Source organism: Ambystoma mexicanum, chromosome 14 (genome assembly GCF_040938575.1).
Source record: "Ambystoma mexicanum isolate Mex_15411 chromosome 14, UKY_AmexF1_1, whole genome shotgun sequence".
In the NCBI taxonomy this organism is placed as follows: domain Eukaryota; kingdom Metazoa; phylum Chordata; class Amphibia; order Caudata; family Ambystomatidae; genus Ambystoma; species Ambystoma mexicanum.
Window position 1 is genome coordinate 161,290,061 of NC_090940.1, and position 25,629 is coordinate 161,315,689.

Genomic DNA, 25,629 nt, shown 5'->3' on the forward strand with positions numbered 1-25,629 from the left:
GCGATTCAACACATCAAGTCCCAGAGGTTCCTGATGGTCCCTCTACAGCACGTGCTCGGCCAGCTGGAGCAGGGAGACTTTGTCGTCATTGGATCTGGAGGACGCTTACTTCCATGTCCCCAAACACGCAAAGCATTGCAAGTTCCACCTGGCGGGAGTAAAGAACATTGTTGTCGACTCTCTCAGCAGGAAGCTACGCTCTTGCCACGAGTGGGAGCTTTGGCAGGATCAAGTGGACAGCTTGTTCCTAAAGTGGGGCAATCCCCAGATCTATCCGTTTGCGACGGTGATGAACACCAAGTGCCGGAGGTTCGCCAGCAGGTTCCCCCAGCCAGGGAGCATGGGGGGGCTCATTCTCCTTCCCTTGGGATGGCCTGTTCTTGTACGCGTTCCCTCCTTTGCGGCTGCTACTACGAGTCATCAGTGAACTCAGACAGTACCAGTGCAGGATTATCCTCGCACCAGCATGGCCAAGGCAGATCTGGTACCCGGACCTTATTTATTTATTTGTTTTTTTAAAGCGCACATCAGCCCGTGGGCATCGTGTCGCTGTTAGATATATTTCTGGTTACATAGGGAGGAAGGTTTAGTAGTTACACAGAAATTTGCATTTAGGGTTCATCTTATGGTTACATCGAGATTGCATTTTTCAATTCAGCTTGTTTCGAGGACGTGGAGAGTTAGGAGGCCGAAGGTGTTGTGTGTGGCTATGTGAATAGTGTGGTTTTGAGGGATTTGCGAAAGGAGGTCTGTGAGGGTTCTGCTCTGAGGGCATTGGGAAGGGCATTCCAGAGTGTGGGTGCTTTGTAGAGGAAGCCAATGCTGCTGACGTTGGCTCTTATTATGGGTGGTACGCAGAGTTGGTTAGCATGGTGGCTCCTTTTGGGGCGGGCAGAGATGTTTTTGGATATGGTTTCCGATTGGTAGGATGGGGCAGAGAGATTGATACATGTGTGTGTAACGGTGAGGATTTTGAAGTTGATCCTTTCTTTGACTGGGAGCCAGTTGGCGTCACGTCTGGCCTGAGATATATGGTCGCTTTTGGGAATGTGTAAGGCGGCGCGGAGCATGTTATTTTGTACTGTTTGGAGCCTGTTGATGTTTTGTGTTGAAGTGCCTGCAAGAAGGGCATTGCAGTAATCAAGTTTAGCTCCTGTTGTAACTCTGGCGATGGATAGACAGTTTTGAGTGGTTGGAAAGGGTGGTGAGGGCAGAGGAGATGGCGCTACCCTGTGTTGTCATTGAGAGTGTAGGTTCTAAGTAGAACCGCAGGGTTTTTACTGAAGTGGAGACTGATATGTTAGTGTTGTCGATGGTGAATGGGTGTATTTTTGATTGAGTTTGGATAGGATTTTCTTGGGGCCCAAGATGATGATCTCAGTTTTATCCCCATTTAGGCAGAGACCATTGATTGCCATCCAGGTTTGGATGGTGGCATAAATCTAGAGGAGACCCTTTGCGTCTTGGTCATAATCTCCAGTGAGGGGGAGGAGGACTTTGGTATCGTCGGCATAGTTCGTGTATGCTATGCCGAGCGTGTCTAACATGTCAAAAAAGTGGTTTGGTGAACAGGTTGTAGAGGGTAGGTGCAGTACAAGATCCCTGGGCGACTCCACAGTTGATGATGGTGGGGGCTGCATTGGCCTGGTCAGAGTACACCTTCATAGCCCTTCCTTCTAGGAAAGAGGTTATCCACTTGGTGGCTTTATTAGAGAAGTGGGCTGCGTTTGAAAGATGGGAGGTGACGATGTCATGGTCAACAAGATCAAACGCGGCTGAGAGATCAAGGAGGAGCAGGAGTGCAGGTTTGCCATTATCCATTATTTTGGTGACTTTGTTCTTTAAATCTAAGAGGGCGGTTTCTGTGCCATGGCCTTTGAGGAATCCTGATGTCTTCTGCCTAGGATGGCATTAGATTCCAGGTAATGTTGGATTTGGTTGTGGGCGGCTTTGTCTAGAATTTTAAGGAGAAGGGGGACATTGGTGATGTGGCAGTAGTTGTTGGGGCAGGCGGGGTCTAGGGTGTTTTATTTTTTAAGAGTGGGCCAACCCAGGCTTCTTGAGGTACAATTCCAGAGGATAATGAGGCATTAATGAATGCTGTGATGATGGGGATCAGTGAGTCTGTGCATTCTTTGATGATGGTCGGGAGACAGATGTCCCCTTTACATGTGGAGGGTTTGATGTGTTTGAGGAGGTCAGTAACTTCCGTCTCTGAAGACGAAGAGAGGTGTTTGACTGAGAGGATTAGGTGGGGAGGGCAGGGGTGAACGGTCTTGATTGGGAAGGGCTTTGCGCTGTGCCATAATTTTCTCTTGGGGCATCTTGACTTTGTTGATTAGAGCAGCCTGAATGGTGGAACACCAGGCTCCGTCCTTGATTTCGTCAAGACTAGTGGCGGGGTGATGAGATCTTTGAAGATTGAGAACATTTCCCTTGATTTTGAGTTCGCTTTAGAAATTCTGTGGTTGAATGATTCAGATTTAGCTAGGATTATGGCTTTTTTATACGAGGATGAGATCTCTTTGAATTTAGAGAGGATTGATTAGGCGTGGATTGCCACTTGGCTAGAGCTTGGCGTTTACTGCTGCGTAGCACAGCTAGTTCTCCAGCATGGGGTCTGGCATGGATTCACATGCTCATGAATATCCCCCGTCGTCCGTCTGGGAATCCTCGGTAAAGAAAAAATCAGTTTCAGTTTTGTTTCTGAATTGTGTTTTTCCTAATAACCAATCACTGGTCTCTGGGTCATACTGCCCACAGCCAATGACTGCCCTCTACCTATGCCCCTCCTCTGGCAGCCATCTTCAGATTTTTACTGCACGTTCAAGTGTTGGGAGTCCTTGTGCTATAGCTCTCGAGCTTTTACTGCGTTTTGCGATTTTACAAAGAGTTTACTCCTATTTTTCAGTCAATCGAGCCTCAAGCTGCACCGATTCTACTTCCGATCAACGGGGACCCGTTGGGAATTTTCTGCGCCCCTCAAGGGCTAGTTTTCCTCGAGTTTCGCTTCTTGGAGGATTCCGGAAGATCTTTGAGGCCTACCCCGCGTGGACATAGCCCAGGACAAAGGAAACGCGACGTCCGGATCCAAGCTTTTCAGGAGCTGCCCTGGATACGGATTACAAATGTCTTCAAGGAAGATGAGCACTCTCGGTGTCTCTACTGCCTTCATGTTGACAAAACGCACGTGGCGAAGGACTGTGCGTTTTGTAAGAATATGTCGGAACGGACAATGAAGGATCATCGTACTCGACTCGCCAACTGCCTGGAGGGGAAGAGCCCAGCAGCAGGTGAGAAGAAGAAGTCCGAGCGGTCTTCTAAGACCTTTGAGGGCGCTCCGGCGACGGGGGCCCAACAGAAGGCAAAGCACTGCGAGTCCGCGTGCACCGGGAGCACCCATGGGTTGGGCTCTTTGGCTGCCAGGCAGGGCGCGATGTCACTGACGCCATCAACCATGAGCCAACGCTCTGGCTCGGGGGGAAAAGAAGTCGGAGAAACCGGGTAAGCTTCGGGAGAAATCCCGGTCGATCCCCACGGCGGCAGCCGAGGGGTAGCGAGGCAGCGACCCTCCCCCCAAGGTGAAGGCCCCAGGGCGCCCAAGGTCGTGAAGGCCCTGATTCTCCCGGCTAAGGCCTCAAGCGAGGGAGTCGCAGCGGCCCTGTCGAAGCCTGCGGGGGCTATCCCAGTGAAGGCGACCTCCGGGCCTAGAGTTTCCCAGCCACCACGGAGGGAATTCTCTTTTCAGCCTATCGATAAAACCCCTGTGAAACCCCGGGCGGAGAAAGAGGGGGGGGGCCGGTAGCCATTACGGACACAGATACCACCTCTGAAGATGAGCTGGCTGGCATCGCAAAGATCCTGGACAAGAAGTTTGAGGAGGACCGGTCCTACGGGAGGGATCCCGACGAGGCAGTCGAAGAAAGTGACGGTGGTGCCGACGAGGAGCCGCAGGCCGTGGAGGAGACGGAGGATCTTACTCCCCAACCGTCGCTCCCGTCGCAACGGCTGCCTGTGCCACAAGACAACTCAGGAGCGATCTTGATGGCTATTCAGGCCTTGTGTACAAAGATAAGGACAAGGATGCCCTTACCCCCAGCGGACGATCTAGCAGAGCCTGGACCGTCGGGAAGCCCACCGAGCAAGCGGAGGCGAATCAATCCCCTTCCTCCTTTCCAGCCTTCACAACCTTCTCAGCCTTCACCTCCACCGAGGGATGAGACGGAGACGACGATGGTGGTGACGACGAAATGGACCTCCCATCACCTCCCGCTCGGCCCCAACCCCCCCCCGACGAAATTGGCTCCTTCCATGCCATGATCGTCAGGGCATCTGAGCTCTTCGAGCTCTGCCCCGAAGAACAGAAGGTGGGCTTCCTATACCAACGGTGGGAGGCCAAGAGGTAGACTGTCGTCGCAGTCCCGTTACTGGCTGACATCTGGGACGAGGGCCTAGTACTCCTGAAGAACCCGTCCAAGGCTCCTGCTAAGAGACCGGTACGAGAAGAAGTACCAGGTCCCGGACTCCGCCCCTATGTGCCGTACCCGGATTCAGTGGTCTCTGCGGCGGCCAAGAAGAAAGCGGCGGGGGCGACGGCTTCAACTTCAACATCCCCGCCGGACGGTGAGGGGAAGAAGCTGGACGCCATGGGACGACGGGTCATCTCGTCGGTGGCGATGACTATTAAAGTGGCCAACGCCCTTGCGATCGTGGCACGCTATGACAGGGAGCTGTGGTTCAAGATCGCTCCCCTGCTGGACTTCCTCCCGGATGACAAGAGGGCTGAGGCCCTGGAAATCCTACAGGAAGGTGAGGTGTCTTCGGACCACGCCATTACGGTGGCCACTGACATCACTGACACCGGCTTTCGTCGGATGGGACACAGCGTTTGCCGGTGCGGTTGGCCACTGACTTCTGCCAGGACGTGCAGACCAGGGTTCTGGACATGCCCTTCGACACCTGTTTGGCAAGACAGTGGACGAGTCACTGCAGGTCATCAAGGCGGACACCGAGGTGGCTCGGGCCTTGGGTTTTCTTCAACAACGACGGCCGTCCTTTTGGAAATCCGGAGTCAAGCAAGGTGCCTACTAAGGATTCGGCGGCGGTTCCTCGTCATACCGCCAACCGGCTCGCTCCTCGTCACAGGAAGCCTACATAGGACGCGGCAAGACCGGAGGATCGCGTCGTCGTCGCCAAGGAGGCCAAGGCGCCTAGGCTGTGACGAAACAGGACTGAACCGCTGTGGCGTCGGGCCCCCACCCGAGCACCCCGGTGGGAGGCCGGCTGGCGAAATTCATCAGCGTGTGGCAGTCCATCTTCACCGACCGTTGGGTGCTGGACGCCCTGGCCTGCGGCACACTCTGGAATTTCAGAGAAGGTGCCCCCGTATACCACCCGTGGCCAGGAAGGAAAATCACATCCCATAACTCATTCTGGAGGTACAAGCGATGCTAAGAAAGGAAGCCATAGAACTCGTCCCAAAAAGGCTCAGGGGCTCCGGAGTGTACTCGCAGTACTTCCTCGTCCGGAAGAAGACCGGCGGTTGGTGACCCATCCTGGACCTTCGTCTTCTAAACAAGTACATCAAGTCTCCAAAATTCAGGATGGTCACCCTCCAGCACGTGCTGAGATAGCTGGAGGAAGGCGATTTCCTATCGTCGCTGGACTTGGAGGATGCCTACTTCCACATCCCCATTCTAAAGGGACATCGCAAATTCCTTTTATTCGTGGTCCATGGGCGGCACTATCAGTCCAAGGCCCTTCCCTTCGGATTGAAGTCGGCGCCCAGGGTGTTCACCAAGTGCCTGGCACCTGTGGTGGCACGGCTGCGCCTGCAGGGGATCCATGTCTACCCCTAGCTGGACGATTGGCTCATCCGAGCAAAGTCAAGGGAACTCGCCGTCGATCACACAGCGAAGACCGTCCAACTGCTCACGGATCTGGGATTCTCGATCCACTTTGCGAAATCCCACTTAGTACCGTCACAAGTCGCCCTGTTGCTGGGAGCCAGACTCGACACAGTGGCGCGATTGGCTTCACCGTCGGAGGAAAGGACGAAGACCATCCTGGGCAAGGTACAATGGCTGTTGACCATCGACGCGGCTAGGGTGAAGTCCATCAAGTTCCTACTCGGCATGATGTCCTCGTGCATCTACCTCGTGCGCCTATGCAGGCTGCGGATGCGACCACTGCAAGAGTTCCTCGACGGCTGTTGGATGCAAGCGGCGGGCAGCTTCGAAGACAGTATCTCACTCAATGAGACTTTCCACCAAGCGATCCGGTGGTGGGGCACCCGCGTGCATCTTGCGGCGTGTATGGACTTCCAGACTCCGGCACATCAGGAAACGGTGACGACGGACACCTCCCTGGAGGGATGGGGAGCGCACACCAGAGATCTCCACGCAAGAGGCCTTTGGCTCCCAGAGGAGAGGTCACTACACATCAATGTCCTGGAGCACCGAGCCGTGTTCTGGGCCCTCGGGTTGTTCCTTCCGTCCCTCAAGTGCAAGGTGGTGAGGGTCTTCACCAACAACACCACCAGGATGTTCTACATCCGGAAGCAGGGGGGCACCAGATCCCCAGCCCTATCCAAGGAAGCGCAGGATCTGTGGCAGTGGGCCATCGTCCAAGGGATGTTTCTGGTATCCTTCCATCTGGCAGGAATAAAGAACACCATTGCCGACTCACTCAGCAGGGAGCTGCGCTCTTGCCACGAGTGGGAGCTGCGGCAGGATCAAGTGGATCTCCTATTCCGACGATGGGGCAATCCCCAGATCGACCTATTCGCAACGGCGACAAACGCGAAGTGCCCGAGGTTCGCCAGCAGGTACCCCCAGCCGGGGAGCATGGGCGATGCCTTCTCATTCCCCTGGGACGGCCTGTTCCTGTATGTGTTCCCACCGTTGCCGTTGCTACTGTGACTCATCAGTCAACTCAGACGGTCCCGGTGCAGGATGATCGTCGTCGCACCGGCGTGGCCAAGGCAGATATGGTTCCCGTACCTTCTGGACATGTCAACCCCGCCTGCCCCCCCCTAGTCAAACTGGCGACTGACGCGGATCTTCTCGCCAGAGAAGGAGGTGCCATCCTCCACCACGACCTGGGGTCGCTGAACCTGCAGGCCTGGCTCCTGCAGCACTAGAGTTTGGAGGGTACGATATCCCGGCGGACTGCAAGGAGGTGCTTGCAAAGGCCAGGGCGTCCTCGACTCTCGTGCTATGGACACAAATGGAAGAGGTTCTTTGGTGCCGTGCACACAAGATTAACCCTTTGCTGATTACGGCCCCTCAAGTGCTGCCATACTGCTATCGCTGGCCAAGGCGGGGCTGGCTCATGCCTCCATCAAGATCCATCTGGCGGCTATCTCCCACTACACCAGAACTCCGTGGCGATCATCTCTGTGGTCCCATCACCTGGTGAAGGAGTTCATGAAAGGACTGTTTCGATAATTCCTGCCGGTGACGGCCCCGGCGTGGGAATTCAATGTGGTGCTGACCAGGCTCATGGGGCCGCCATTTGAGCCGCTGCATTCGGCACCGTTGAAGTTCCTGTCGTGGAAGACAGCGTTTCTTGTGGCCATCACCTCTGCATGACGAGTAGGAGAGATCCAGGCCCTTTCCTGTAAACCTTCATACCTGCCATTCCACGAGACGAGGGTGGTGCTGAGGACGCACCCCTCCTTCATGCCCAAGGTGCCGTCGGACTTGCATCTCAACGAGCCCTTGGTGTTACCCTGTTTTCTTGCCTTCGTCGCCGGCTGAGAGGACTTTGCACACTCTAGATGTGGCTAGAGCGCTTAAGTTCTGCGTGGACCGCACGAAGAGCCTGCAGAAGACATCACAGCTGTTTGTGAACTTTGGACATGTGAATCAAGGGAAGGCCCTCTCGAAGGCTTCCATTTCCAGATGGCTCTCCGGCTGCATTATGCACTCACCGGTTGGCAAACCGACCCTTGCCCGGCTGTCCGAGAGCCCATTCGACCAGAGCGATCGCTGCTACCACGGCGTTCCTGTCTGGTGTGCCCCTGCTGGACATCTGCAGGGCTGCTACGTGGAGGTCGACGCACACGTTCACGAGATTTACTGCGTCGACCAGGATTCCAGGGAGGAGTCCAGAGTCGGCCAAGCAGTGCTGTGCAACCTGTTTGCTTGAAGGTGGGCCTGGTGAGGAGGTAAGAGTTGCTTAATGTTGAGTTTATGTAATGCTTAATGTTGAGCCTTTTGCCACCTCACGTGGTTGTGCATGTGTGTACTGCTATGTATTCTTATATTCATGAGCATGTGAATCCATGCCAGACCCCATGCTGGAGAAGGAACAAGTTACTTACCTGTAACTGTTGTTCTCCAGCATGGGTCTGGCATGGATTCACATGCGAACCCTCCCTCCTAACCCTCTGCGGCTCTTCTCTTGGTCCTACTGCCACTTTACGTGCTACCAAATCTGAAGATGGCTGCCAGAGGAGGGGATTAGGTAGCGGGCAGTCATTGGCTGGGGGCAGTATGACCCAAAGACCAGTAATTGGTTATTAGTAGAAAGACAGTTCAGAAACGAAACTGAGACTGATCTTTTCTTTACCGAGGATTATCAGCCAGACGATGAGTGAATATTCATGCTGGAGAACAACAGTTACAGGTAAGTAACTTGTTCCTTTTCAGGCTAACGTGAAACTGCTTTACTTTTTACTGAGGATTCCCAGCCTGACGGGGAATTTTCATGAGCATATGAATGCTTGCCAGACCTGTGCTCGAGCACAGGAGTTACAGGTAAGGAACTTGTTCCTTATATGGTATTTCGATGTTTATTTTATGTACGACTTTGGGTCCATTTTAAACAAAACAAAATGCTACACCGGGGGGGGGGGGGGGGGTGGCTGGGGATGGGGACGTATAATGGGGCTAACATGACCTCATTCAAAGAAATGTGTAATGCATTTCGTTTAAAAGGACACATGACTTTGTGAGAATAATCTGTTTTTGCATCCACATCATTTCATCCTACTCTTCTGGAACCGGAGTACTTTGAGATGGTGTCTCTCGGGCACATAGTCCTCATTCTGCAGAAAAAAGGACTATATCTGTGCCGTCAGTCTCAAGCATGCAATTTCCATATAATCCATGAGATACATCATATGGGAAGTTATTTAGCATTAAAAGGTTTTGTCCTCCTATTTTATACAATGTGAATACTTCAGTTTCTTCAGCCTTGAGGTCCAAGGGGACAACTTCATCCAGTGACCTGATGACTGCCTAATTAGGAACTCCACTTCCAAAGGGACAGTTGAACTTCCCGCCAACATGTTCCCCAACTTTTAGTCGGACCAAACGTTTTGGTCAACATATCTGATGTTATCATTTTATTAATTGCAGTTCCTTTCCTTTATTTTTGAGATTCTTAATACGATGCTAGGCATGCCTTATGAATAACCCTGTTGGTTGTTTGCACACAGCTCACAACTCACAATTCTTGGCATCCTGTTGCTTGAGATTAGCTTACCTATTAATGGAGTCAGGCAAGCAAGTAAGTGATGCCTGCCACTTCAGCTTTCTAATATTAAATGGACCAACAGGAAAACATTCTTCAATAATTGAAAAGCTTAAGTGTAGATTGCAGGCTGAGAGTTTTGTGTTTAATGGCTGGAAATGGAACTTCTGATATTAACTGTGGCTAAGTAGAACCACTATTTACGTCTTCCTTTTTCTTTCAGATGCAACATTCATATTCCACCTATAGAAAAAGTTGCCGAAAAAGATGCCGAAAAAGATGACAAGGTGAGCTTTTACTTGTGCTCCTGTTTGAATTATTGAAACCATCTTCTGTGCAGTTAGGAACGTGTGTTCTGATGCACATGCTGTTTGACTCCTACATTTTTTAGGCACTACGGAAAATGGTGGCATACACTTTTGAATGGATAATAGCTTTAAATTGATTGAGTGATGAAAGACACCTGTCCTGTTACATAGCATACTGGATCTATTCCCCCATTTTCTAGACACTATGCAGTGCCTTGTGAAATGGTTTAATGCCTTTTAAGGGGTCATTATTTTATATGGATTGAGGGATGAAAGATGCAGTTGTGTTTGTGTGCGCAGTGCCCAGCTGACGCCTTCATTTTCTAGGTGCTATGCAATACCTGTTTGTGAAATGGCGACATGCCTTTTGGGGGTCGTTAAGGCAGCTTTTGTACAACCCACTCAAGGATATACAACCACTTAACTTAATGGTGGCTGACAAGAAAGGGAAGCCAAACGTCTCTTAAAGGTAGGTAATGTTGATAGTGACTGAGCTTAACTCTCAGGTAGGGATAAGCAGGCTGGCACAAAGGTACAATTAGTCCAGACACTTATTTCTAGAAAATACACCACACTTACATACTAGAAAATATGTTTCTGATGTTTGTTAATCTGCTTAGAATCACATGCTGTGCATAGGTCCGACATCCAGTGGTCACTGCGGAGTATTGCATTTTGTTTTTCGTAGTCGAAAAGGGGACGTCGACAAGGCGTGTCTGTAAACACTATCCCTATAGTGACGTGCATTGTACCCACAATCCCTCATGCGTCGAGGTCCCTCAGATTGTTTTTTTCCGCCCAGTTTCTGGTCGCCTTTCGCGGAGCTCCTAGAGAGACATTGCTAATACTTGCCACGGACCTCGGTCCTTTGTTATACTTAATATATTATTAACGATCCCTCCCCTCGACGTTAGCTGTGAAGCTGTTTCTCCGCCGAACAGATTTTCGACGGAGAGGAAGAGCGGAGGAGATCCTTCGGCGCTGCCGAACACGTGGCCTGGCCTCGACGGCCAACATACAGTAGGGAGAGTGGGGGTTCGAACTTTTATCTTCTCTTTGAGAATGTCTTTCTTTCTCCCCTTTCTTTCCCTTGGGGTTGTTATCGCCAGCTATTATTGCCTCAGCTATGGAGAGGACACCTTTTAAGTTCTGCCCACGCTGCAGGGGCAAATATACTTGGAAGGATAAGCACAAGCTCTGTAATCGTTGCTTGCCCCTCGATCACAAAGAGGACAGCTGCGCAGCCTGCAAGCTCTTGAAACCTAGAACCTTAAGGAACGAAAAGTTAAAAGGTGGGCGGACTACGCGATGTCGAAGTCAGTTTCCTCACCCGCTGCCGCTGTTACTGAAAGTGACGAGGAGGGCGATAACTCGACGTCCGTTACGGAAGTCATGAACCCCCAGAAGGAGCGTTCCCGCTCCTCGACGTCCGTCCCCGGCCCCGACGGGCTCGGCTCACGCCCTGCTTATGGGGATGAACACCCCGGCGACAAGGACGCACATAAACCCCATAAGGCTAAACATACAACCCACGGCTCTTCTTCGTCGATGAACGAAGGATCCATCAGCGCCGAAGGGGACGCAGGGCACTCCGGCGTCTACCGCAGACCGTAAAGGTCTCAAGCCCCACCCGCAAACGCAGCCGCGACCAGCGATTGGGCTTTCATCTAACACGGGCGCTACCCCAAAAACATCCGACGTAACGCTCCATAGAGCGGCCGTCGAGGTACAACGCGCAACGCACACAACGTCGACACCAGAGCCCTCGACTGACAAACTCGTTGTCGAGAGCCTAGCGAGAATTGTCTCCGAAGACAAACGTGCGCGGACGACGAAACAAACGTCGAATACCGCGACGAAAAAGCACAAAGGTAGCCAAGAACTGCCCCTTTCATCTAAGGACGCTTCTGAACTACCGGAGGGCTTTTCAGAAGGAGACGGTAACCTCTCGTCGACGTTGTGGGAGCGTTCGAATCAGTTCGAAGGTGAAAACACAGATTTCCCCCCTCTAGACTATTCAGGGGTACCCCATGAGACCCTTGAAAGACTCCATTCTTGCATGGAGAAAATGGAAAGGTTTCTAGGAAACCAAGACCCACCCACTCACAAAAGACAAAGAGAATGGCCCCAGGATGACCCTAGAGTCAAGATTCCTAGGCTGGTTCCCCCTTCCACAGATGTATATGACCTCACTGAGGAGGAGCAATACCTTCAGGAAGTGTATACTTTTATTAAGTTACACAAATAGACCTCTATCGGGTCAAATATGTACTTAGGACATGATACATAGCATAAAAGAATGCACAGTAACTTAACCTATACAAACAGTAAATCTTAATGAATCTCCACATCCCAATACTTTTATCTGGACCCACTATCTAAGATAAACACCAAGCTTAAAAGAACAGAGAGGGGAGAACAGGGGAACCACACAACCTAGCAAATCAGGTACAATCCCCTATGGGACTGCACATTTAAACACACCGTCCTGAAGAAAAAACCCACTGCTGTTGTATATGGCATGTCCTAGAGCAGGTGGTCCACACCCAACGCGTATAGACAAGGTGTAGGCCGAAAGGAGAACCAGACATTTTAACCAGCAGAAAAGTCTTGAAGTACAAAACCAACACGCCACGTTAATTCTGCCCCTCTAGGTTGTAGTATCTGAATAATACAAATGTGCATTTGATAATTAATACGAATGCTAGAGGATGGAAAACAATTTCTACACACAGCCTCTACTGAAGCGCCCCGACATCTCAACTAAGGAAACTCCAAAGAATCCAAAACATGGCAGCATGCTTGCTCATTAACCTAACAGCCAAATTACACATCAGCCCCACACTAAAGGTCCTCCACTGGCTCCCAATTGGTCGACGCACTGCCTTTAAAGCCATGTGCATCACCCACCGAGCCGTCCTCAAGTCCAGACAGCATTTCTTTCGAGACCAATTCATACCCTACCAGCCCTCAAGGAATCTCAATTTCGCACAGCATTTCACCTAGTTGTCCCAACTCGCAACTCCTCGAGGCTGGGCGGATCCTCCTTCTCTGTCCAAGCGCCAATCATCTGGAACTCCCTACCCCTACACATTTGTAACACTGAAAACCATCTGAAATTCAGAAAGGCCCTAAAATCCTGGCTCTTCCCATAATACCACCCCCCCCGCCCCCTCCCTCGAAACCACAACGCCGAACCCAGTCAGACCTGCCGATTTCGACTGGACACCCTTACACCAATTACAACACGGAGGCCAGCAGCATTCGCAGCGGCTCACCTGCCATACTGTCCCCCTTACACAACAACATGGATTACCTAACAAATACACCAGGGAAGCCAGCAGCCTTCGCTGGAGCACACAATAATAAACTCCCCCTCCCACCCACGCTCATGCCCTCGAACCTGTGAGACCTTATCTGACGGAGCGCCAATAATCTGGCACTTCATATCCCCATGCTTTCGCAACACTGAAAAACCATCAAACTTGGAAGGCACAAAAATAAAAAGGAAAAAAGAAAAACTGACATTCCCAAAATATCCCCCTAAATCCTCGCTCCTCGAAACTATATTGCCGAACCCAACATCCCCTTACACCAACTACAACACAGTGGCCCGTAGCTTTCGCAGCGGCTCACCCGACACACTTGCATCCCATGCACAACAACATTCCTACCTGACAAACACACCATTGAAGCCAGAAAACTTTTCTGTGGCACACCACAATAAACCTAGCTGCACGTACCGCCCCCCAGACCCTCGAACAAGAGAGACCACGAATAATGAGACAAATAGACCATGGAAGCCAGCAAGCCCTTGCAGAGGCACACAACTATCTCACCCACGCTCACCACCTTCTCAGACCCCCACACTAGAGAGACCTTGAACAATGAGACCACGCCATCCACACTGGACAAAGATCGCTCCAGCCGAATAACTCCGAAGACTACAGTACGTATACCTTACACCACATTTGTGGACACAGGCCGCAGTCACGGCCAACCATCCATGCACCGTATAATGCAGCTATGGCTATGCTTTCTGGTCTAGCAGCACACTTAGCCGTCCACACGAAAATACCGGACGTACCTCCACACTGCTATCACTACCATACAGCGACTACCAACAAAAGGAATTCGGTGTAGCTGACCACATGTCGACTCTCCCAACAATAGCACTTAATTGCAAACCACCAACAGCGCCCATGCAGGTGCCTGACCTCTTTTGGGCTGCTTAGATAAGCCTTGCCAACCACCCAAGTCCTAGACCGGCGAAAATGCACTCATGCATTTCCTAATCTAAACTCCTTAGAATTTTCCAGCACATTCACTGGGGTCACCAAGGGTTTTCCAACCACAAAGCGAATTGAGGCCATACAAATGGGGAAAGAGCGCTATATAAATGACCAAATACAATACACACAATACACACAATGCCTCCACAACTCAGAATAGACTTAAGCAACACTTAACCAATGCAATTGACTCTCAGGAAAAATTGTGTCCCAGTTACCAAAATTGCCTACATTGTATAGTTATTCACTTTGACTGGAGAGAATTGTAGAACTTTAACCCTTTAAGTGCCATGGGTATTTCTCCCCAGTGCCAGGGCCTTTTTTGGTGATTTCGGTATGTGGCCATTCAATGGCTTGTAACTTTTTTGTTACATGAGCTATCCCGGCCAAATTTGGCTCTTTTATTCCCACATGTAGGAATCCTAGGTTGCTGTAGGGGGGTGAGAGAAAATAACCAAAAAGGGGGAACATTTTGGGTTTTTTCAAAAAATGGCAATAAACTGATGCACAAAGTAGCCTGTGATTATTTCCTTGTAAGAGCTAGGAACAAATGGTTTGCTGTGCTGAATTCCCCAATTTCCTGGCTTTCAAGAACAGGTTGAGTGGAAACGGAAAGAAATTATTTTGATGTGGCTATTAACCGTTTTGTGAGAGGCAGGCGATTTTGGCCATTTTTGCCAATTGGACATGCATGGACGGAATGGAAGAAAAGGGTAGGAAAGCCTATTTGGAGGACGGAAAGGCATATATTTCTGAAAAGTAGACAAAATTCCAAGTTTAGGAAGGGGTGATTTGCGTAGGTCAGGCAACCACTAGGTAGGGGAAACTGCCATAGATTGGGGGAAAAGCTGGGAAAATGACCAAAAAAAAAAGTTGTGTTGGACGTGGTTGGCTTGGTACGGCAATGGCTTCTATGAATTTTGAGAAAAGCAATGCTCTGCTACGTTCCCCCGCCTCCCTTGCAGTTAGGAGAGCACACATTTTTTGTAGTGTTTTACAAAACAAGCAATACCACAAGCCAAACACTGAGCCATGGTACACAGGAGTTTTACGCTCACGGCCTGAACAGACGCACTTAGCATGTGTAAATCGGAAAAACAGTGTGGTGAGGAACGGCAAGCATACATTTTTTGAAAGAGCACAGACGGACCTTTTCAAGGGTAGGTGACTTGTGCAGGTTACAAAAGAGTATGGTGCCTAAAGCAGCGACTAAATGTAGGTCACATTTGGGAAATGAAAGGGTTTTGTGACAAAGGGCACCAGCAAATGGGTCAAAACGTTATGAAAACCACACAACACATGGCCTACCGTCCCGCGTTCCCACAGGTGTCCCGATGAAAACAGTACCTCGCATGTGTGGGTGCACCTACCTGGCCGCCAAGGGGAAAGCCTAAAACACAAGTAACCCCAAGTCTGTTTTCAGACCGGAATTTCAGACGCTCTGCCGACCGGCACAACATACAGATATGGGCCTCGGGTCTCCAAGCCACCAGGGAAAACAGGGAACCCCATGCATTTCCGAAAAGAGGACACCCGTAGGAATCCGCAGAGGTATGATTTGCCCACATTGCCCCAGAATTTATTACCCAGACACCCCCGCAAAGTCTGAAATGTGGGGAAAAAAATGCATTTTCCGCACATTTCGCTCGGCTCACCCATCGAAACACGCCCCCAACAACACTTGGCCTACCGTCCCGCGTTCCCACAGGTGTACCGATGAAAACGGTACCTCACATGTGTGGGTGCACCTACATGGCTGCCAAGTGGAAAGCCTAAAACACAAGTAACCCCAAGTCTGTTTTCAGACCGGAATTTCAGACGCTCTGCCGACCTGCACAACATACAGATATGGGCCTCGGGTGTCCAAGCCACCAAGGAAAACGGGGTACCCCATGCATTTCCGAAAAGAGGACACCCGTGGGAATCCGCAGAGGTATGATTTAGGCACATCGCCCCAGAATTTATTACCCAGACACCCCCGCAAAGTCCGAAATGTGGGGAAAAAAATGCATTTCCGCACATTTCGCTCGGCTCACCCATCGAAAAACACGCCCCCAACAACACATGGCCTAACGTCCCGCGTTCCCACAGGTGTCCCGGTGAAAACGGTACCTCAAGTGTGGGTGCACCTACCGGGGGCGCAAAAGGAAAAGGGTAACCCACTCGTAACCCCAAGCCTTTCACCACTGCCCATTTTGTTCATGTGGGCAACCTACAGATTCGGGCCTAGGGTGTCGAAGCCAGCAAGGAAACAGGGACCCCCATGCATTTTCCAAAAGAGGACACCCGTGGAAATCCACAGAGGTCTGCCTTGCACAAATTGCCTCAGTTTTTATTAGCCACAATCCCCGACAAAGTGTGATATTTGGTGGGGAAAAACACAATGTTCACTTTGTCTGGGGTTCTGGGTAATAAATTCTGGACCGCTTCGCGCAAGTCAGACCTCTGTGCATTCGCACGGGTGTCCTCTTTTGGGAAATGCATGGGGTTCCCTGTTTTCCTTGCTGGCTTCGATACTCCAGGCCCAAATCTGTAGGTTGCCCACATGAACAAATTGTGCTGTGGCAAAAGGCTTGAAGTTACCAGCGGGTTACCCTTTTCCTTTTGCGCCCCCGGTAGTTGCACCCACACATGTGAGGTACCTTTTTCGTCGGGACACCTGTGGGACGACGGGGGCCCAACAGAAGGCTAAGCACCGCGAGTCTGTGGGCACCGGGAGCGTCTCACGGTCGGGCTCTTCGCCTGCCAGGCAGGGCGCACCTTCCCCAGCGCCATCAACCACGAGCCAACGCTCTGCTTCGGGGAAGAGGAAATCCGAGAAACCGGGTAAGCTTCTGGAGAGGCCCCGGTCGATCTTGAAGGATTCAGCTGAGGGGGAGCGAGGCAGTGACCCTCACCCCAAGGTGAAGGCTTCAAGCGCGGCCAAGGTGGTGAAGGCCTTGATTCACCCGGCTAAGGCCTCTATCGAGGGAGTCGCGGCGACCCTGGCGAAGCCTGTGGAGGCTACACCAGTGGAGGCAACCTCGGGGCCCAGAGTTTCCCTGCCACCGCGGAGGGAATCCTCTTTCCAGCTCATCGACAAGACCCCCGTGAAGACTCTACTAGTAAAAGAGGGTGGGGCGGGGCGGTGGCCATTACAGACACAGATTCAGCCTCTGAGGAAGACCTGGTGGAGGCCGTAAAGAGCCTCAACAAGAGGTTTGAGAAGGTACGATCCCACAGGAGAGATCCCAAAGAGGTGGTCGATGATAGCGACGGTGGCGCCGACGAGGCCCCTGTGGAGGAGCGGCCAGCCCTCCCGTCGCAGCCATTGCCCGAGCCTCAGGACAACTCGGCGGCCATTTTGATGGCGATCCAAACCTTATGCACGGAGATGAGGATGAGATTACCACGAACCCCAGCGGACGATCCAGAACCGGGCCCGTCTGGAAGCCCTCCGAACAAGCGAAGGAGAGTTCATCCCCCCCGCCCTTCATGCCCTCGCGGCCCGTGGAGCCTTCATCCCTCCCCCCCCCCCTCTCCAGATCCCAGGAATGACACGGCGACGGACACGACGACAGGGACAGATGACGACGGTGGTGACGACGGGATGGACCTTCCATCACCACCCCCTCGGTCTTCCCCGCCCGATGAAATTGGCTCCTTTCACGCCATGATCACCAGGACGTCCGAGCTCTTCCAGCTCTGCCCCGATGAATAGAAGAAGGAAGGTTTCCTCTATCAACGGCGAGAGGCCAAGAGAAAGACGGTCCTCGCTGTACCGTTACTCGACGATATCTGGGATGAGGGACTTGCGGTCCTGAAGAACCCGTCCACGATGCATGCCAAGAGGGAACCGTACGAGAAGAAGCATCGGGTCCTGGACGCCGCCCCCTTGTGCCTCAGGGCTCAGCCGACGCCGGATTCGGTCATCTCAGCGGCGGCCAAGAAGGCGGCGGGGGCGACAGCTTCAACCTCCACTTCCCCACCTGACGGCGAGGGAAAGAAATTGGACGCCATGGGGCGACGGGTCATCTCATCGGCGGCGACGACAATTAAAGCGGCCAACGCCTTAGCAATTGTGGCCCGTTACGACAGTGAGCTATGGTATAAGATAGCTCCCCTACTGGACTTCCTACAAGAGGGCGAAGGCCCTAGAGATTCTGCAGGAAGGTGAGGTGGCGTCAGACCACGCCATAACGGGGGCAAAGGATATCGCCGACACCGGGTTTCGCCAGTTAGGCAACAGTGTTTGCCTTCGACGACGAGGCTGGCTCAAGGCGACAGACTTCCGTCAGGACGTGCAGACCAGGGTGTTGGACATGCCGTTCGACGGCAACAACCTGTTTGAGAAAACGGTGGATGAGTCGCTGCAGGCCATCAAGGCCGACACAGAGATGATGGCCCGAGCCCTGGGAGTCCTTCAGCAACGACGGCCCGTTCGAAAAGCCGGAGGCAGACTGGGGGCCTCCAAATGATCAGGCGGTGGTTACTCTATGTACCGCCAGGCGGCCCGCTCCTCGTCCCAGGAGGCCTACAGAGGTCGCGGCAAACAAGATGGATCTCGTCGAAGTCACCAAGGAGGCCAAGGCGCCATGGCCGCCTCCAAGCAAGATTGAACCGACCGTAGCGTCGGGCCCCCACCCAAGCACTCCGGTGGGAGGCCGGCTGGCGAAGTTCGTCAGCGTGTGGGAGTCCATCTCCACCGACAGTTGGGTGCTGGATGCCCTGGCCCACAGGCACACTCTCGAATTCCAAAAGAAGTGTTCCCGCATACTTCCCGTGGCCAGGAAGGAAATTCACGTCCCTCAACTGCTGTTGGAGGTAACAGCGATGCTCAAGAAAGGCGCCATTGAGCTCGTCCCCAAGAGGCTCACTCAAGATACTTCCTCATCAGAAAGTAGTCAGGCGGTTGGCGCCCCATCCTGGACCTACGTCAGTTGAACAAATACATCAAGGCACAGAAGTTCAGGATGGTCACTCTCCAGCACGTTCTGGGACCGCTGGAGGAGGGCGACTTCCTATCGTCGTTGGACTTGGAGGATGCTTACTTCCACATCCCCATCCTAAAAGGGCACCGAAAGTTCCTCAGATTCGTAGTTCAAGGACGTCACTACCAATTCAGAGCTCTGCCATTCGGATTGAAGTTGGCACCCAGGGTGTTCACCAAGTGCCTAGCACCAGTGGCGGTGTGGCTGCGCCTGCAGGGGATCCACGTCCACCCCTACCTGGACGACTGGCTCATCCGTGCAAGGACAAGAGAAATCGCCGTCGAGCACACGGCGAAAACCATCCGCTTACTCACGGAGCTCGGTTTCTCCATCAACCACCCGAAATCCCATCTGGTTCCATCGCAGGCGGCACTGTTTCTGGGAGCGAAGCTCGATGCAGTGGAACGATTGGCGTCTCCGTCGGAGGAAAGGACGAAGGCCATCTTAGGCAAAGTGCAGCGCCTGCTAGCCACGGACGTGGCCAGGGTGAGATCCATCAAGTCCCTCCTTGGAATGATGTCCTCATGCATCTACCTAGTGCGCCTGTGCAGGCTACGGATGCGTCCTCTACAGGAGTTCGTCGACACCCGCTGGATGCAAGCAGCGGGCAGCTTCGAAGACAAGATTCCGCTCAACAAGGTTTTCCGTTGGGCGATTCAGTGGTGGGGCACCCGTGCGCACCTCACGGCGGGCACGGACTTCCAGACCCCTGCACATCAGGATACGGTGACGACAAACTCATACCTGGAGGGATGGGGTGCGCACACCGGAGATCTCCACGCAAGAGGCCTTTGGCTCCCGGAAGAGAGGTCTCTCCACATCAACATCTTGGAGCTCTGTGCCGTGTTCTGGGCGCTCAAGTCGTTCCTCGCGCTCTAATGGCAAGGTCGTGAGGATCTTCACCGACAACACCACCACGATGTTCTACATCCGGAAGCAGGGTTGCACCAGATCCCCAGCCCTATCCAAGGAGGCCCAGGATCTGTGGCACTGGGCCGTCGCCCAGGGGATGTTTCTGGTTCCCTTCCATCTGGCAGGAATAAAAAAACACCATCGGCGACTCACTCAGCAGGGAGCTGCACTTGTGTCACGAGTGGGAACTACGCCAGGATCAAGTGGATCGGCTCTTCCAACGATGGGGCAAACCCCAGATCGACCTGTTCGCGACGGCGACGAACTCCAAGTGCCAGAGGTTCGCCAGCAGGTTTCCTCAGCCGAGGAGCATGGGCGACGCTTTCTCGTTCCCCTGGGACGGCATGGGCCAGTATACGTTTCCTCCGTTGCCGCTGCTGTTTCGACTCATCAGCCAGCTCAAGAGGTCCCAGTGCAGGAGGATCCTCATCGCACCGGCGTGGCGTGGCCGAGACCGATATGGTTCTCGGACCTTCTGGACCTCTTAGCGTCCCCACCAGTCAAGCTATCGACGGACGCGGATCTTCTCTCCAGAGAGGGAGGCGCCTTTCTTCATCACGACCCGGAGTCGCTGAACTTGCAGGCCTGGCTCCTGCAGCACTAGAGTTTGGAGGGTACGATTTCCCGGCTGACTGCAGAGAGGTTCTTGCAAAGGCCCGGGCGTCCTCAACTCTCAAGTGCTACGGACATAAGTGGATCTCTGTCTGGTGCCGTGCACAGAAGATCAACCCTCTACGGATTACGGGAACCTCAAGTGCTACCGTACCTACCGTCGCTGGCCAAAGCTGGACTAGCTCATGCTTCCATCAAGATACATCTGGCAGTGATCTCCCGATACACCAGAACTACAGGACGACCGTCCTTGTGGTCTCATCGACTGGTGAAGTAATTAATGAAGGGACTGTTCCGTCGTTCCCGCCGATGAATGCTCCAGCCCCGGCGTGGGAGCTCAACGTGGTGCTAACCAGGCTCATGGGACCGCCATTCGAGCCCTTGCATTCGGTTCCGTTGAAGTTCCTGTCGTGGAAGACAGCGTTCCTTGTGGCCATCACCTCCGCACGACGCGTGGGAGAGATTCGGGGCCCTATCCTGCAAGCCTCCATACTTGACTTTTCACGATATGAGGGTGGTGCTGAGGACGCACCCCTCTTTCATGCCCAAGGTGCCGTCGGACTTCGATCTTAACAAGCCCTTGGTGTTGCCAGTTTTCTTTCCGTCGCCTTCGTCGCCGGCCGAGAGGACTTTGCACTTGCTGGATGTAGCTAGAGCGCTTAAGTTGTACGTGGACCGAACGAAGAGTTTTCGGAAGACATCACAGCTGTTTGTGAACTTTCGACCTGTGAACCAAGGGAAGGCTCTCTCGAAGGCTTCCATTTCCAGATGGCTCTCCGGCTGCATCATGCACTGTCATCGGTTGGCCAACCGACCGTTGCCCTGCCGTCCGAGAGCCCATTCGACCAGAGCGATTGCTGCTACTACAGCGTTCTTGTATGGTGTGCTCCTGCTGGACTTCTGCAGGGCTGCTACGTGGAGGTCGACGCACACGTTCACGAGATTCTACTGCGTCGACCGGGATTCCAGGGAGGAGTCCAGAGTCGGCCAAGCAGTGCTGCGCAACCTGTTTGCTTGAAGGTGGGCCTGGTGAGGAGGTAAGAGTTGCTTAATGTTGAGTTTATGTAATGCTTAATGTTGAGCCTTTTGCCACCTCACGTTGTTGTGCATGTGTGTACTGCTATGTATTCTTATTTCTGATGTTTGTTAATCTGCTTAGAATCACATGCTGTGCATAGGTCCGACATCCAGTGGTCACTGCGGAGTATTGCATTTTGTTTTTCGTAGTCGAAAAGGGGACGTCGACAAGGCGTGTCTGTAACACTATCCCTATAGTGACGTGCGTTGTACCCACAATCCCTCACGCGTCGAGGTCCCTCAGATTGTTTTTTTCCACCCAGTTTCTGGTCGCCTTTCGCGGAGCTCCTAGAGAGACATTGCTATACTTACCACGGACCTCGGTCCTTTTGTCATAACTTAATATACTGGTAACGATCCCTCCCCCTCGACGTTAGCTGTGAAGCTGTTTCTCCGCCAAACTATTTTCGACGGAGAGGAAGAGCGGAGGAGATCCTTCGGCGCTGCCGAACACGTGGCCTGGCCTCGACGGCCAACTTACAGTAGGGAGAGTGGGGGTTAGAACTTTGTCTCTTCTCTTTGAGAATGTCTTTCTTTCTCCCTTTTTCTTTCCCTTGGGGTTGTTATCGCCAGCTATTATTGCCTCAGCTATGGAGAGGACACCATTTAAGTTTTGCCCACGCTGCAGGGGCAAATATACTTGGAAAGATAAGCACAAGCTCTGTAATCGTTGCTTACCCCTCGATCACATAGAGAACAGCTGCGCAGCCTGCAAGCTCTTAAAACCCAGGACTCTTAAAGAACGTAGGGTTAAGAGGTGGGCGGACTACGCGATGTCGAAGTCAGTTTTCTCACCCGCTGCCGCTGTTACTGAAAGTGACGAGGAGTGCGATAACTCGACGTCCGTTACGGAAGTCATGAACCCCCAGAAGGAGCGCTCACGCTCCTCGTCGTCCGTCCCCGGCCCCGACGGGCTCGGCTCACGCCCTGCTTATGGGGATGAACACCCCGGCGACAAGGACGCACACAAACCCCATAAGGCTAAACACACTACCCATGGCTCTTCTTCGTCGAGAACGAAGGATCCATCAGCGCCGAAGGGGACGCAGGGCACTCCGGCGTCTACCGCAGACCGTAAAGGTCACAAGCCCCACCCGCAAACGCAGCCGCGACCAGCGATTGGGCTTCCATCTAACACGGGCGCTACCCCAAAAACATCCGACGCAACGCTCCATAGAGCGACCGTCGAGGTACAACGCGCAACGCACACAACGTCGACACCAAAGCCCTCGACGGACAAAATCGTGGCCGAGAGCCTAGCGAGAATTGTCGCCGAAGACGAACGTACGCGGACGACGAAACAAACGTCGAATACCGCGTCGAAAAAACACAAAAGTAGCCAGGATCTGCCCCTTTCTCCAAAGGACGCTTCCGAACTACCTGAAGGCTTTTCAGAAGGAGACGGGAACCTCTCGTCGACGTTGTGGGAGCGTTCGAAACGATTCGAAGGCGAAAACACTAATTTCTCCAGCATGGGGTCTGGCATGGATTCACATGCTCATGAATATTCCCCGTCGTCAGGCTGGGAATCCTCGGTAAAGAAAAAACCAGTATCAGTTTCGTTTCTGATCTGTCTTTCGTAGTAATAACCAATCACTGGTCTCTGCGTCATACTGACCACAGCCAATGACTGCCCTCTACCTAAGCACCGCCTCTGGCAGCCATCTTCAGATTTTTACCGCACGTTCATGTGTTGGGATCCTCGTGCTATTGCTCTCGAGCGTTAGTGCTATTTTTTCGCGCTTTTTCACAAAAACTTCGATTCTTTCGGTCAAAAGAGCCTCAAGCTCCACCGATCCTACATCCGATCAACGGGGACCCGTGTCGGATTCATCTGTGCCCCTCAAGGGTGAAGATTTCGTCGAGCTACACTTCGGAGGACTCCAGAAGCTTCTCAGGCCCGGTCTCGGAGATGGCCCAGGAGAAGGGAAGCTCGACGCCCGGAAAGCTGTTCAGGGCCTGCCCTGGATGCCAGCTGCAGAACGTCTTCAAGGAGGACGAACACTCTTTCTGCCTTTACTGCCTTCATGGGGACAAGACGCACGTGGAGAAGGACTGTGCGTTTTGCGGCAACATGTCGGAACGGACCATGAAGGACCGCCATCAACGTCTCGCCAGCTGGCTGGAGGGTAAGAGCCCGTCTGGCGAGAAGAAGAAGAAATCTGAGCGGTCTTCTAAGACCTTTGAGGGCGCCCCGGCGACGGGGGCCCAACATAAGGCCAAGCACCGCGAGTCCGCTGGCACCGGGAGCGCCGAACGGTCGGGCTCTACGGGCGCCAGGCAGGGCGCACCCTCCCCGGCACCATCAACCACGAGCCAACGCTCTGGGTCGGGTAAGAGGAAGGCCGAGCACCCGGCGAAGCTCCTGGAGAGACCCCGGTCGAGCTCTAAGGCAGAGGAGGAGCGTGGCAGTGCCCCCTCCCTCAAGGATAAGGCGGTGAGCGCACCTAAGGTGGTGAAGGCCTTGATCCATTCGACCAAGCCCTCTATCGAAACGGTCGCGGCGGCCCTGGCCCAGCCTGTGGAGGCTGCACCAGTGGTGGCGGCCTCGGGGCCCAGAATCTCCCTGCCTCCTCGGAGGGAGTCTTCTTTCGTGCCCATCGATAGGACCCCCGTGAAACCCTCCGTGGGGAAGAAGGGGGGGCAGGGCGTCGTCGTAGATTCGGCCTCAACCTCAGAAGAGGAACTGATCGAGGTCTTAAGCCACGGCCTAGGCGTGGAACAAGACCAGCCCGTCGGAATGGGCCCCGACGCAGGTGACGACGACGACATCGTCGAGGATACCGACGGGGCCCCTGCTCGCCCGTCGGATTCCCCTCTGCCAGCGCCGCAAGACAACTCAGCGGCCATTTTGTTGGCTATACAGTCCTTATGCTCCGAGATAAGGACGAGACTACCGTTACCGACGGAGGAACCTCTCCCGTCGGGGGATCCAGAACCGGGACCTTCTGGTGTTCCCCCTACCAAGAAAAGAAGGATCCATCCACCGCCTCCTTTTCAACCGTCGCGCCCCGTCCAGCCCTCCTCCCCGTCCACCCGAGGGGATGATACGGGGACTGACACGGCAGCGACGGGTACGGACGACGAGGCATACGACGAGGATTTTCCGTCGTCGCCTCCCACCAGGGCTTCTCCGCCCGACGAGATTGGATCGTTCCACTCAATGATCGCCAGGGCATCCGAGCTTTTCCAACTCTGCCCTGAGGAGAAGAAAAAGGAAGGCTTCCTTTACCAACGGCGCGAGACCAAGAGGAAGACGGTCCTCGCAGTGCCTCTGTTGGACGACATTTGGGATGAGGGCCTTTCCCTCCTCAAGAACCCTTCCACGACGCCAGCGAAAAGAGACCGGTACGAGAAAAAGTACCGGGTCCCGGACTCGGCCCCCCTATGCCTCCGGGCGCAGCCTACCCCGGACTCCGTCGTCTCTGCGGCAGCCAGGAAGAAAGCGGGGGGGGGTGCGGCCTCCACGTCGACTTCCCCGCCGGACGGCGAGGGAAAGAAATTGGATGCCATGGGACGCAGAGTCATCTCGTCGGCGGCGACGACGATTAAAGCGGCCAACGCCTTGGCTATCGTGGCCCGCTACGACAGGGAACTCTGGTACAAGATAGCTCCCCTGCTGGATTTTCTGCCGGACGACAAGAGGGCGGAGGCCCTTGAGATCCTGCAGGAAGGTGAGGTGGCCTCGGACCACGCCATCACCGTGGCGACGGACATCGCCGACACTGGGTTCCGCCAGATGGGCAACGGCGTTTGCCTTCGACGTCGCGGATGGCTCAAGGCTACGGACTTTCGGCAGGACGTCCAGACCAGGGTCCTGGACATGCCCTTCGACGGGAACAACCTGTTTGGGAAGACAGTGGACGATTCCCTTCAGGCCATCAAGGCGGATACTGAGACGGCCCGGGCCCTTGGAGTACTGCAGCAACGGCGGACGCCCTTTCGGAGCGGCGGAGGCAAGGGCGCCTCCAAAGGTTC

General features: G+C 53.5%; 1 protein-coding gene across 3 annotated transcripts in view; it reads left to right on the forward strand.

Annotated features, from left to right (window-relative positions):
• MGA (MAX dimerization protein MGA) overlaps positions 1–25,629 on the forward strand; it is an 872,134-nt gene that overhangs the window by 525,779 nt on the left and 320,726 nt on the right. For all 3 annotated transcript variants that reach the window (XM_069638800.1, XM_069638798.1, XM_069638799.1), the window contains exon 19: positions 9,704–9,767. In XM_069638800.1, the coding sequence (XP_069494901.1) occupies positions 9,704–9,767 (64 nt within the window). The remainder of the gene's footprint in view (positions 1–9,703; positions 9,768–25,629) is intronic.